Source organism: Calypte anna, chromosome 1, assembly GCF_003957555.1.
Source record: "Calypte anna isolate BGI_N300 chromosome 1, bCalAnn1_v1.p, whole genome shotgun sequence".
Lineage (NCBI taxonomy): Eukaryota > Metazoa > Chordata > Aves > Apodiformes > Trochilidae > Calypte > Calypte anna.
In genome coordinates this window covers 29,895,627-29,908,414 of record NC_044244.1, presented here as the reverse complement: position 1 = coordinate 29,908,414, position 12,788 = coordinate 29,895,627, and the positions used below count along the sequence as shown (strand labels likewise).

Here is a 12,788-nt window from a genome sequence, read left to right as displayed (position 1 = left end):
CAAGGGAGATGATTCTCCCCCTCTGCTCCACTCTCATGAGACCCCACCTGGAATACTGTGTCCAGTTCTGGAGCCCCCAGCAGAAGGACATGGAGCTGTTGGAGTGAGTCCAGAGGAGAGCCACAAAGATGATCAGAGGGCTGGAGGACCTATAAAGACAGGCTGAGAGTTGGGGTTCAATCTGGATATGAGAAGGTTCTTAGGGAACCTTACTGTGGCCTTTAAACACTTAAAGGGGGCCTATAACGAAGATAAGGGGACAAACATTTTAGCAGGGCCTGGTGCAATAGGACAAGCAGTAATGGTTTTAAACTAAAAGAGGATATAAGGAAGAAGTCTTTTTTTTTTTACAATAAGAGTGGTGAAACACTAGAACAGGTTGCCCCGAGGGGTGGTAGATGCCCCATCCCAGGAAACATTGAAGGTCAAGTTGAATGGGGCTCTGATCTAGCTGAAGATGCCCCTTCTCACTACAGAGGTCAAAGGAACCTTCCAAGGTTCCTTGCAAACCATTCTATGATTCTGTGAAAGCTCATAAGTGATTACTTTCTACATGAGGAACAATCCAGATTTGCTGGGGATCTAAATCTAAGCTAGATCTAAAGAGCTAAACTACATATCCTATGTAGAGTCTGAGCATTAATCTAGTAGAAATTAGGTTACAAATGCAGATTGTCCAAGATGCCATCACATCTCTGTTCCCTTTGACTTCTCTGAGATTTCTCCATTCATTTTCATAAAGTGTTTACAGTGACTAAAATTTGTTTTTTTCTCCTAGCCCAAAAGAATTTTGGAGATTCTTTTCAGAGAGAGCAAGAAATGCTAGTACAGAGTTTCTGCTGAAGCTCATTTCCAAGAACTAGTGCATGAGATTGTTTTTCTCAGGAAAAAAAAAAAGGTTTTGAAGTATTTGAAGGATTTTAGTCATCAATAAACTTAGGAAAAATTGGCATGTGATGTTTACAGTTCAGTAGTATCTTTAGACTTAGAAAGGACAGTTGCTGAGAAGATTAAAAATATCACACAGAATGGAAATCTAGCAAAGAATTAATGATTGTCCTTTAAATTGTTATTAAAATTGATAATTCCAGCAAACTTCAGCTTCCTGTCCTGCCAGTAAAAGCCAGGTCTTTATATTTAGTATTACAAGGAAGTTTGAAACAAGAAGAAACCATGATTGGCAGTCTCAGAAAGTGCAGTAGAGAGGTGTTCAGCTAGCCGCTGGAGAACAAGCCTTTCCTGCAAGGAATGCTCTATTTTAATGATGCCCCAGCTGCTAATTCAGGCTACTGAAAACCAGACATATGCAGCCAGCAGATGGGTTGCAAACATGGCATATATGCTAGAAGCTGTTTATAGGTGAGAATCTGAAATTCAACATGCTGATGTACTAAGCAGCTTACTGCCCCTCCATCTCCTCAATCATTTCCCCTGAACATATATTTAATGTATATATAACATAAATTTAATTACTTTTGCTGGTGCTAAACTCAACCACTCCCTTCAACTCTCCTCAAGAGTGAAAGGTCCTTAGAGTGCATCAGACTGCATGGGAGACTGTTACCAAAAAGCAACACTTATGGTCTATATTATGGGATCTGTTTAGGAAAATAGATGCAAGATTTAAATTACTCTCAGTGAGTGTCCTTGTGACTTCTGTGATCTCTCTGTGCTACCAGACAAAACAGGAAGGGGAGTAAAAGCAGCAGGTACTACTTTCATCTCTACAGCTCAGTGCTCTTCCCCTCACTTTTCCCCAAAATGTGTTGTAGTCCCTGTTCCACCCACCATGTGTACCCCAAACCCTGCCTTGGCATCATCCTGTGTGATGCTTACCAAATCAATGCTGGTGCTTGGAGTAAAAAAACCCAAAAAACTTGTACAAGCATTTTTGTCTCCATTTTACAGATGCAGACAACAAGACACATAGGGTAGGTTGAATAGGTGACAAGGTTTGCAAAAGAAAGCAGTGGCAGAAGTCCAGATAAGATACAGGTTGTCTCATTTCTGCTTGCCTTGCTCCTCTGTTCAAATATGTCAATATGTGAGAGAAGACATGGTGGGGTTTGCATTGTATTTTTTCTCTGAGTGGGAAGTGGAGCTGATTCATAAACCTAAGAAAATACTTTTCCTTTGACTTTCAAAAAGGGCATTTTCTAAAATGGCTTGCTCATTAAATTGCAGAGAAAGGTTTAAAAGTTGTCTATGAGAGTAAACAAATGAGATTTGCAGCAAGTCAAGAGGTAAGCCAGGGTTCTGGGGATGAGCTGCTTTTTCCTTGACAGCAATGTCTGGAAGGAACCTCATCCTAATACCTGCTATCACCTGATTTTTTTCTCGGATATGAAAAATACACTCAAAAATGAGCAGCAAGACAAGGTCTGGTGAATTCAGAAGCTTAGAATGTTTTACTTTGCTTTACATTTTTTACTTTATTTATTTCCAAAGTAAATCTTTGAAGGAAATTAAGCAAAAAGTGTCCACACTGAGTTTGGTGAGCATTTTGTATTGAGATATGAATTCTTCCTGCCTCCTCCTTTCTGTTTTGTAGCTTAAGATGCTTTGGTGCTTCATCCTTCTGTGCTTTTTCTCCCTTCATTTTCCTTGCCTGACACAGTTTTCTGGGTGCATATTATTTCTTTCCTCCCTCAGAATTCTTGTTAGGTTTAAATAACTGAAGACTTTTTCTCTGCTGAAGAGCCACATACTAGTACTTATCTTTTCCTCTTTATATTTTCTTAATCTTGTTGCAACACTACAATACTATATGTAGCAGCTTAAAAAAAAAAAAAAAAAGAAACCAGGGAAGAATGCTACAAAAGAGCTTAGAGGAGAAAGGCTTTCTTTGTTGCTATTTGTTAAAAATGCATCCACAACTTAGCTATTATTTGTGATGGGAAAAAACCTCCTTTAATAAACATAAAAACTAAAATTTCAATTAAGTGCTTAAAACACAGTGGACTGTGCATAGAATGGTGAATAGTGCAGCTGGGCAGCATTATAAAATAATTTCATTCTGTTATATAAGGGAGATAGGGATGACCTTCATTACTCACTGTAAGCTCTCTCCTTTATGAATTACGAGCCCTTCAACTATTAGTGGAATTAAAATCTATAACACTGCCAATCATTGCCCTGTACCCCTAAGGAGCCCTTCCTCTTGTCAACATAAGGGAGTCTGCAGCTTCTGCAGATCTATTCCAATGCTATGTTTATAGCCCAAGTAAAGGAAGAGTGTGGGAATTTTTTCCTTTTATGTGCTCCTGCAATTTTGTACAAACTCTTCAAGATTTTACACTTCAGGATACCAATCTAAATTTATCATCACTGGTGTATGGACTGAGAGTCGTGGTAACGTTTCACTGTTGTAGGTAATAATGTTTTAAACTTAAGCACACATATAATATGAGTTGTACCCTGACCAAAGGGTTAGAGGATGATAGCAGAAGACCAAGTTCAAATCAGAATGTCAAATCAATTCCTGTGCAAAACTTCGAGGTTTTTCATAGGTTCCTTTGGTTTTTTCTGCCTTAAATGGCCTCTGAACTAAATACTTGGAAATCTACTGTATTTCATGCCACAGCTGACCCGAGAAAAGTTTCTGCAAAGCTGAAACAAAACTAAGCTAAGAATATGTTGGCTCCTTTCTTGGTTCAAATATATAATAGTTGTATACTTGTGGTTGTGACTGACTTACCTCCTCAGCTGATGAAAATCAGGCTCTTTAGTCAGTACACTGCACAAGTAAAGCTTTCTTTCCCACTCTTTAGAAAAGGGATAAGAACTGTCCAGACTAGCCCTTCTCTTGTCAGACAAATTAGTTCTCTTTTGTTTAGGACCTAGTACTTTTAACCAGTGACTGACAGCTTTGCTGAGTAGCACTAGTGTGATAGTCCTGTTTCTAACCTGTGCAAGTCAGTCTGGTTAACTTTCAAATATTAATGGCTTTTTCAGTGTATTTCAAGGCATAAAAGTGCTTTTGCTATTTTTTTGCTATTTTGATAAGAAGAATTTAATTTCTTTTTCAATACAAAGAAACAGAAGTATGCGTTACATTTAAGATGCAATGCTGTACTGAGAAGTATGGACAAAAATAAAGCCAAACCACATCTTTTTCAATAGCTAGAACTCACAGAATCACGGAATCTGCTGGGTTAGAAAGGACCTCTGGGATCATCAAGGCCAACCCTTAGTCCACTACCACTGTGGTTACCAGACCATGGCACTCAGTGCCACATCAGTCTCTTCTTAGAAACCTCCAGGGACGGAGAATCCACCACCTCCCTGGGCAGCTCATTCCAATGCCTGATCACTCTCTCTGGAAAGATTTTTTTCCCAATATCCAATCTAAACCTCCCCTGGCAGAGCTTAAGTCCATGCCCTCTTGTCTTACTGGTAGCTGCCTGGGAGAAGAGACTGACCCCCCCTGGCTACCCCCTTCTTCCAGGGAGTTGTAGAGAGTGATGAGGTCTCCCCCGAGCCTTCTCTTCTCCAAACTAAACAAACCTCTCAATTAGGCTTTCTATTGTGGATTGGCATAATTAGTTTCACAGAATCTTGTTGAAAATATGTTTTTTTAAAGTTTTTTTTACACTATTCATGGATGCACCTGGTTCATCATGGCTAATTAGATGTTCTGAATTATCATCTTCAATTGTTGCAAATGCCACCTCCTTTGATCATATAGGGTGTATAATGAGAGAGTGTCACAGTTTCAGTTATCAGTGGGGTCTGTGATTGATCAGTTCTTGACAAGAAGTGTTGCATGGTGAAGCAGTCAGTGGAAAATTCCCTTCCACAATGTGCCTATGATTTTGGAGCACCTCCACTGCCACACATGAAATAAAAACACGACTGATTTTCTTTTTCCTGGCATTTAACAGGACCTATGGGGGTGTGCAGAAATCAATGGGGGATCAGGAGTCTGGAAAATTGCATACTTGAAAAATTAATGAACTATAATTCCGTATTATATCCTCAATCACTTATTGCTTCCTTTTCATTAATGGAACTAAATTAGTTTTCCATGGACAGAGTACTTTAAAAAAAATGCAATTTGCTCTTGCTAGGATAAAAAAAAAAGAAAAGACTTGTTTTAACAATAGTTATTTTCCAGTGAAACATGACAGGTGGAAATTTTTGGTGAACATATCTGGAGCACTGAGTCAACATGTTGAAGCAATTTTTAATACAACATTGATAGCCCCAGCTGTATTTTCCTGCTCTTTGAGAAGGATTCTGGTTTTAGGGTAACTCTGCTAGAATTTCTATTAGATCCAAGAGGTGTAGAGATAGAAACAGCAACTCTGGAGGCAATCAAAATGCATTTTTTCCTGACATGGGCCTAATTCATTATCCATGGAAGCAAGTAGGAAATGCCATGGACTTCACTCTTCTCTGAAGCCTGAGAATGATCATCGGTGATCTGAGATCATTGATTTTTCTAATCCCACATTGAGAAAGTCCTTTCAGTAAAGAAAATATGTTATTCAAAGATAAAATTGTGGCTGACTTCTCTTTTTTATGCCCCACAGGCCAACTGTAATCTGGCTCCATGATTTAACCCTGTAACTGAATAAAATATTGGGATGCAAATGCAGTTAAAATCAAGAATTTTCTGTGGTTCAATGAAAACTTTGATGTGAGAATTCATGTAGTGAAAAATGTGTGCTAGTTCTCCTGATGTCATTAAAGAGTTAATGGAAGCTGAAAAAAAAATTATAATGAGATTCTAAACAAAATCAGGCTCTAGGTTTTATATTGACCAAAGAAGAAAGTTGGGAATCAGCAGCAGCATAAGAAGAAAAGAACTGATCAGATTCTACAGAACAGATTTAAAAGGTGTTCTAAGAAGCTTCAGTTTTCTGGTGTAGCTGATATCTTTCTGCATTATTTCAGCAGTCTCAGCTTCTTTAGTCTTTTATTGGTCCTCTGTATTTTTATTTATATGCATGGGATATATGGGAATGAAATGGGACAGAAATACCAAAAGCTGATATTTTGCTTTAACAAGATAACTCCGGTATATTGAACTTGTTTCTGACTCTTATGTTTCTCCGCTGGGACCTGGGTTTTGCATAAGATTTCAAATCAAAGACCTGATTGAACAGCAGGATCTTCTCAAGTATCATCATAATAGACACTGCTGTCCCTGTCCCATGAAAACCAACATGAACATTTTGCTCTTCTTAAATGTGAGAGATGGGACTCTAGAATTTGCAGTAGACATAATGAACTCTTTTCAAACCTACTCCAGGAAGCTGATTTTTTACAGCAGATAGATTATGCAGCATAGTGAGTTTTCATTTTGAACTACTGAAGTAAGGCTTTTTTCCCCTTGCATATCTATTTACTAAAATCCGAGAACTCAGACATCATCTTAATCCTACTGGGCATTCTGTTATCTGAATGGAAGTCTGAATAGTTGTGACTTAGTATTTTTTACCAAGCCAGACATAACATCCTTGAAAATGTATTGACATATGCAAAGCTATATCAATCTGACTGTGGCAAATGTATTCATGAAAAGAAATATTGAAGATTTATCTTTTGAAACAGCGTCATGGTCTTTTAAACCACTTCTTCAGTGATCTATTTGTGAAATTATTTGTCTTTCAGTATTTGCACTTTACTTATACTCTATATGGGGCTGGGATTTGGGTAGCATTAGGCTGGATTTGACATGGGAGCTCAGATTTAGCCTAAGCCAGTAATGACAGAGCATTATGGAAGTTGCTGGCTGCTCATTAGCTTTATAAATATTTCCAGTGATAATAACCCAATTAGCACTGGGACAGACTATTGTAATTGTGAGTCTCTTTTAATTGATAATCTTAGCTTATTGCCTTGCATTATACTGTCCCAGAAAAACTTCCATAGTGGAAGTAACTAAATTCTAAGCTGCCAGTCTGTGGTGTTGCCTTCTTGACAGGAGAGGGCTACTGGGACTTGGGTTTGTATTGACCTGAATAAAGCATTTAATGAAAAAAAGGCTTTTAGGGCTAACTAGAGCCCCCATGTGTCTGCAACTTTTTGCTTGATGGTGGCACACAGGCTTTTCTGAGAGAAGATTTTGATGATTAATATTTCAGTCTTGAATTGAGTAATATAAAATTGTATAATCCTGCCCCCCACACCATGGGTCTTTGTTGAGTGCAGCCTGACCATGTTAGAGAGCTTGGTCCTCTTGGTGGATGAAAGAGTACTGCTATCTTTCAAATTGGCAATTTTATACCACTTTCAATCTTCAAAAGCTCTTATTATACAGAAATTCTCTAATAATATTCATCAGACAGCCAGCTTTCCTTTCTTCTTAGAGTAGCAGTGGATAATTTGCTAATGATCTTATTTTACTCTTCAAGGAAAAGAGTTTTCTCAGTCTCCCCAAGAGCAAGAGGTATAATAGATGAAGCTGTTGCCACAGTTCAGGAAATGGGTAATTTTAAGGTATAAAGAAGGTATAAGGATTTGGAAGAGCAAGTTTTTTTCATGTCAGGGGAACTAGGTGTATACACCACTTCTTTTCAAAATGCCTTTCACTGGCTGTCTACTTTATTGGAGTGGAGCTTCAGTTAGCAAAATCAGTAATTTTTTCCTATTGGAAAAAGGCTGACAAAATATGGAAATAAGCTGACTGTCTGGTTTCAGCTTAAGAAAAACACACAGGAGAAAACTTGAATATTTGAAAACCAAATGATCTGCAACAGGAGTGAGTAGTGATCAGTTACCCTGTTTTGTGGAAAAGGGGTATGCACAGTGCTGCCATGACTGCATCCACGGGTCACATAGGGTAGTGAGTGTCCCCATGTTCCCAGTGTTTGGTGGGCTCCCCAGCCTCCCAAGTGTGTGTTCTCCAGCCACAGTTTCAAGGGCCAAAATCCCAAACCTTCTGTAATGCAAAAGCCACAGGGAGAAGCACAGTCTGAGCAGGCAGTCTGAAGTGCTATGATAGAGCTGTGTGGCTGCTCTCCAGCTTGGGGTGAAGGTTACTTCCAGCCATTGTATCAGTATTATTTTCTGTTTCAAACTTGACCACTTGTATCAGTGGGGTGGCAGATTTGCTGTGAGCAATTATGCTCTTTATTTGAAAAGGAAAGAGAAAAATAGAGAAAATGCCCCCTCCATGATAGTCAATAGGATTCCTGCCATAAACTGGAGCAGAGGCAGGATGAGGTCGTTTGCTCTGGCCCATCACACATATGAGACTTGATTTTACTTCCTTTCTGAGGATGCATTTTTTCTGTCTTTCTTCTTTCCTTCTATCCTTCTGTCTGTCCATCCCTCTGTCTCTCTTTCTGTCCATCTTTCTGTCTGTCTATCTGTCTTCTCCCTCCACTTTGCTGCAGCTTCTTATAGCCAGACAAAGAACAGAACTAGGATATTCAGGATAAGATACCTGTTTCATCTGTTTGCTGAAAAATGTCATCACCTGTTACTGAAAAAAAACCCACATCCCTCCTTTCTTTGTAGTTGCACGTTCTGTTAAAATTTTTCCATAAGTGAAAATATAAAGCCTTTCAGTAACTTTCTTCTATAGACTAATATTTCATTTTTCATGCCTTTCTGGTACAGCATCAAACAGGACTTCATTAGCACTGTTAATGTCCCATATAGCCCACTGATATACCATAGCTACTGGCCAAGCAAAACTTCAATCAGTTTTTCTTCTCTTGTCAGCTCACACCTCTGACTGAGCAGCTGCAAGATGATTCATCGAAGACTGTTTCTCCATGGGACAGAGAAAAATTATTTCTGGCTGCTTTTTCCCATACTAATAAGATAATTTTAGTCTTAGATACTTTTGCAGCACTTCCTGAGCCATGCTATGTCCATTTGAAAAGAAAAATCCTTTTATCCAAATGTCAAGAAAATTTTCCATGAAATCAGTGCTTTGGCTCTGCTAAACACATTTCTGCTGCATTCCCTTGTTTAACATTTGTGACAGTTATATTTTGTCCCCTTACAGAGCAAGTCTCTACTGGAGTTAATGATCAGCATTAGGTAGGAGTTTTAAAAGAAAATTCTGCACATAAGGAACATCTATATTCTGAAACCCACTGGCACATGCTGTAGAATGTAATTTGCCTAAAAATGTTAGAGGTGAGGAAAAATGTTTTGGAATTCTAATGTTTTCATGTAAGTAGTGGAGTAATTCAGCATCAGTGCAGGAATGGTTCCAGTGCAATGGTTGCATGCAAACAACCTGTCAATAGGACAATTCTCATAGACCAACAGTGTGCTTCCATCCTCTCCTGTTGTGGCAGGTTTTCCTACAAAACTCCACTCAACTTTTTATGCAGCCATAACAAAACCAGAAGAATGTGTTTCCTTGTTTATTGGCAACTGTAAAAGCATTTCATCCCAAGTAATATTTCTTGTGATGTAGGTTTGTCAGGTTGTTTGCAAATAAATACAGAGAGGCTGCTTTTGTTGTCAGTTTACCAATACTGACGTGACATTCAAGGCTTGTTTTTCCTGAATAATCAGTAAGTGAGTTAATCAGAACACATTCAGCCTGTGCCTGCAATACTGTCCTTATAATTATAAGGCTTACTGATTCACAAATAAATTGTTCTGAAGAGAGGAGTACAGGCTTTCTTTAATTCATATCTGTTACTTTGACCTAAATAACAGTCTTTTCTGCACCTCATCACCAATAAATACATTCCTGTTTCTCAAAGGAGAAATATATGCCATCCAGTGTCTCATCATCCAGTAGTTAATGCATGCTATTAACTAGCAAGAATAAAGATTCATGCTGAGTCTTAACAGCAGCTCTTCTCTTTCATGCTCTGATGTTGCATACTTCATTCTTTCTTTGGCCAAGCCCAACATATTACACTGTACTTACCAGGAGATCCTGAGTGTTTAGCATGGTTAGTTAGATTCAGTTCTGCCAGGCAAGGTAAATCCCAAGTGACACATTCTCCAGTGGTAGGGGAGCTTCTAGGCTGTAGTTCTTTCTTCTTTTCCTTTCCTTTTTCTTAAGTAACCCTGGGGTATGTGAGTGAATAGCAGTAGATAACGCACAGATGGCAAACCAACATTTTCTCACTATGGTAACACAGTTTTCATTGCTATTCCTCTGATCTCTCAAACACCTCTGTGGTCCCACTGTCTCCTGGCTGCTCACAAGCCAAAGCCAGAGTTGACATCAATTTAGAGAGAGGCACAGTGAACAGCAGAAGTTTGTAAAGGTCTGGCATTTCTCAGTCCTGCAGCAGGACTACTTAGGTGATTAGCCTAGAATTCGTAGCAGAGCTGAACATTCTGTGTTTTAAACCAATAGAGATTTATGGCTTAGTATGTGGTTTATTACAATGCAGCAAAAATATCTACTTGGTGACAAAGTCCAGAAGGAGTACTGGAAAGTTTACTGTGAGGGTGGTGAGACGCTGGCACAGGTTGCACAGAGAAGTTGTAGATGCCCCCTCCCTGGAAGTGTTCAAGGCCAGGTTGGATGGGGCAACCTGGTCTAGGGGGAGGTGTCCCAGCCCATACAGCAGGGAGTTTGGAATTAGATGATCATAGAAGTCCCTTCCAGAGCAAACCATTCTATCATTCTATGATTCTAATTTTCATCATCATAGATGCTGGTAACACACACAAGGTGTGCCAAGTCAGAGACTGTCAATAGAAAATCAGGCTGAGATGTAATAATGAAAGTTTTTAATGACATTTCATCAAGTAACTGTAAAGCTTTTGAAAAGCAATATGTTAATCATATGGTTGTACAGTTATCCCAAACAGATTCCAAAGACATGTTATTTGGCATGTAAATTAAATACCCAGAGCACATCTCATCTACCCTCTGGCATGTCAACATAAAATACAATCAAAAACAAATGCAAGTATATGAACAATACCTCACAGTGTATGCAGGTGTCCCCCATGTACCTAATAATTTTCATTCCTTTAAATGTGGAACAAAGTGTTTTTAATGGATACGGAAGCTTTAGTTTTGTTTTGGTTTGTTTTTTTAATTTTGTGTTTGACAGATTTCATAGAACACTGTAGTATTTCTTTGTACACACATTAGTATTCTTGGAAAAGAGATTTATGTCCTCATTGCAGCCCAAAATTTATTTTCTTAACCAGTTTATACTTTCTGCTGTGACAATCACCGATGACATAAATGGGAAGGGACTGTGGGTAGAATTTTTCTGTTTTTTACTTTAATATCAGTGGTCACATCACTGCATCTCTGCTGCATCCATGAGACACCATCAGGTGTCTGCAGAACCTGTCTTGGTGGATTTTGCATCTAGTGAGTGCATCCTGAAATCCATTCCATGCTGCTACTGTAAAGTTTAGTCAGTGGAAGTTGTCAGTATTCTTTTAAGAAACACATATCCCAATGGAATTATCAGGAGGAGGACAATGTGTTGTGTTTCATCTTTAGGGTCTAAGCATTTGTTTGGGGTCCTGACTGCTGTTTTTGACAGTGAGAAAGGAGACTACTGTTGGTTATGCTGAGTCAGAGCTGCTGGTGGAGGTTAACTCCACAATATAGAGAACCCCAACTAACCTAAAATCAGTGTCACCAAGAGCATTAGCAAGGACCAGAGTGAGTATTCAATATTTTGATTAGAAGAATCATATGCCTCTTTATCAGGCAGCTGGCACTCATCAAAGGGTAAACATCTTATGATTTGAATTGGGACCCCATTGCTTTCTTCATACTGTGGACATTTTACACAGATGTTGGATTACCTATCATGCATTGTGACAAAATTATTTGCTAATATGTAAACAAATATATATTGGTAGAACCTTCACTGTTAGCAATGCCAACACCAGCAGCAAATGTTCTTTTATAAAAATGATTCCAAGCTTTGCCTCTGGATAAATAATTCTGGAAATTCAAGTGTCAGTAATCAAAATAGATCTGTGAAACCCAGGAGTACCAGAGACCTTGCTCTTCTGTCAGATGAATACAGCAATTTCCTCTGTGTGAATTTTCTCTTTCTTTTTTGTTGTTCCTGCTAAACAGACATTGATGAATGCTCAGATGGCTTTGTTCAGTGTGACAGCCGTGCTAACTGCATTAACCTGCCTGGCTGGTACCACTGTGAATGCAGAGATGGCTACCATGACAATGGGATGTTTTCACCAACTGGAGAATCCTGTGAAGGTCAGTATCTAAAAAAAGGGGGGGAGGGAGTGTTATGATTTGCATTCCAGCTTTATCTAGTGGCTCTGTACTGGTTGAATACCCTCTGGGGCACTGTTTCAATTAAATTAAACCTTGACCCAAAGCAATTGTAGTCTAAATAAGCATTATAAACAAAATGCAAGAGAAGTTTTCTAAACATATAGGTGGAGCATAAGTGGCTATTTCTGTGATTTGCTAAGATAATATGTGAAGTCAGGCATGGTGCTTAAAAGACAGTCTCTCTAGCCCTACATCTGCTTCTGTGCACAGTCCTTGCATAAGTGATTTCCCGTGGGCTGAGAGCATGCAGTGTTATCTGTCACTCTGTAGTAATCTGTTTATATGCCAGACTCTGTATATGCAGAATTGGGCCTCAATCCAGACCTCAGTTCCTCCACTTTGTTCCTTGCACACTCAAAATCTGGATGCTTCTCCTGTCAATAGGCTACCTGCTTGTAGCAAGCTGCAGCTTGAAGAACGACTTTACAAGTGAGCAAGCTCAGTGGACTTTGGGCTGGGGCAAGGTGAAGGATACAAGGAGATTGGGGAAGGTTTTCTTTGTCTATAAATGACGTTAGAGAGAGCATTAGGTTAGTAAGAACACAATTATTGTCAGAGGCAGATTTCTTAGTAG

General features: G+C 39.0%; 1 protein-coding gene across 1 annotated transcript in view; it reads left to right on the top strand.

The window, feature by feature from the left end:
* Nucleotides 1-12,788, top strand: part of NELL2 (neural EGFL like 2) — a 147,726-nt gene that overhangs the window by 116,909 nt on the left and 18,029 nt on the right. The window contains exon 16 of the mRNA XM_030463366.1: nucleotides 11,993-12,133. Within this exon, the coding sequence (XP_030319226.1) occupies nucleotides 11,993-12,133 (141 nt within the window). The remainder of the gene's footprint in view (nucleotides 1-11,992; nucleotides 12,134-12,788) is intronic.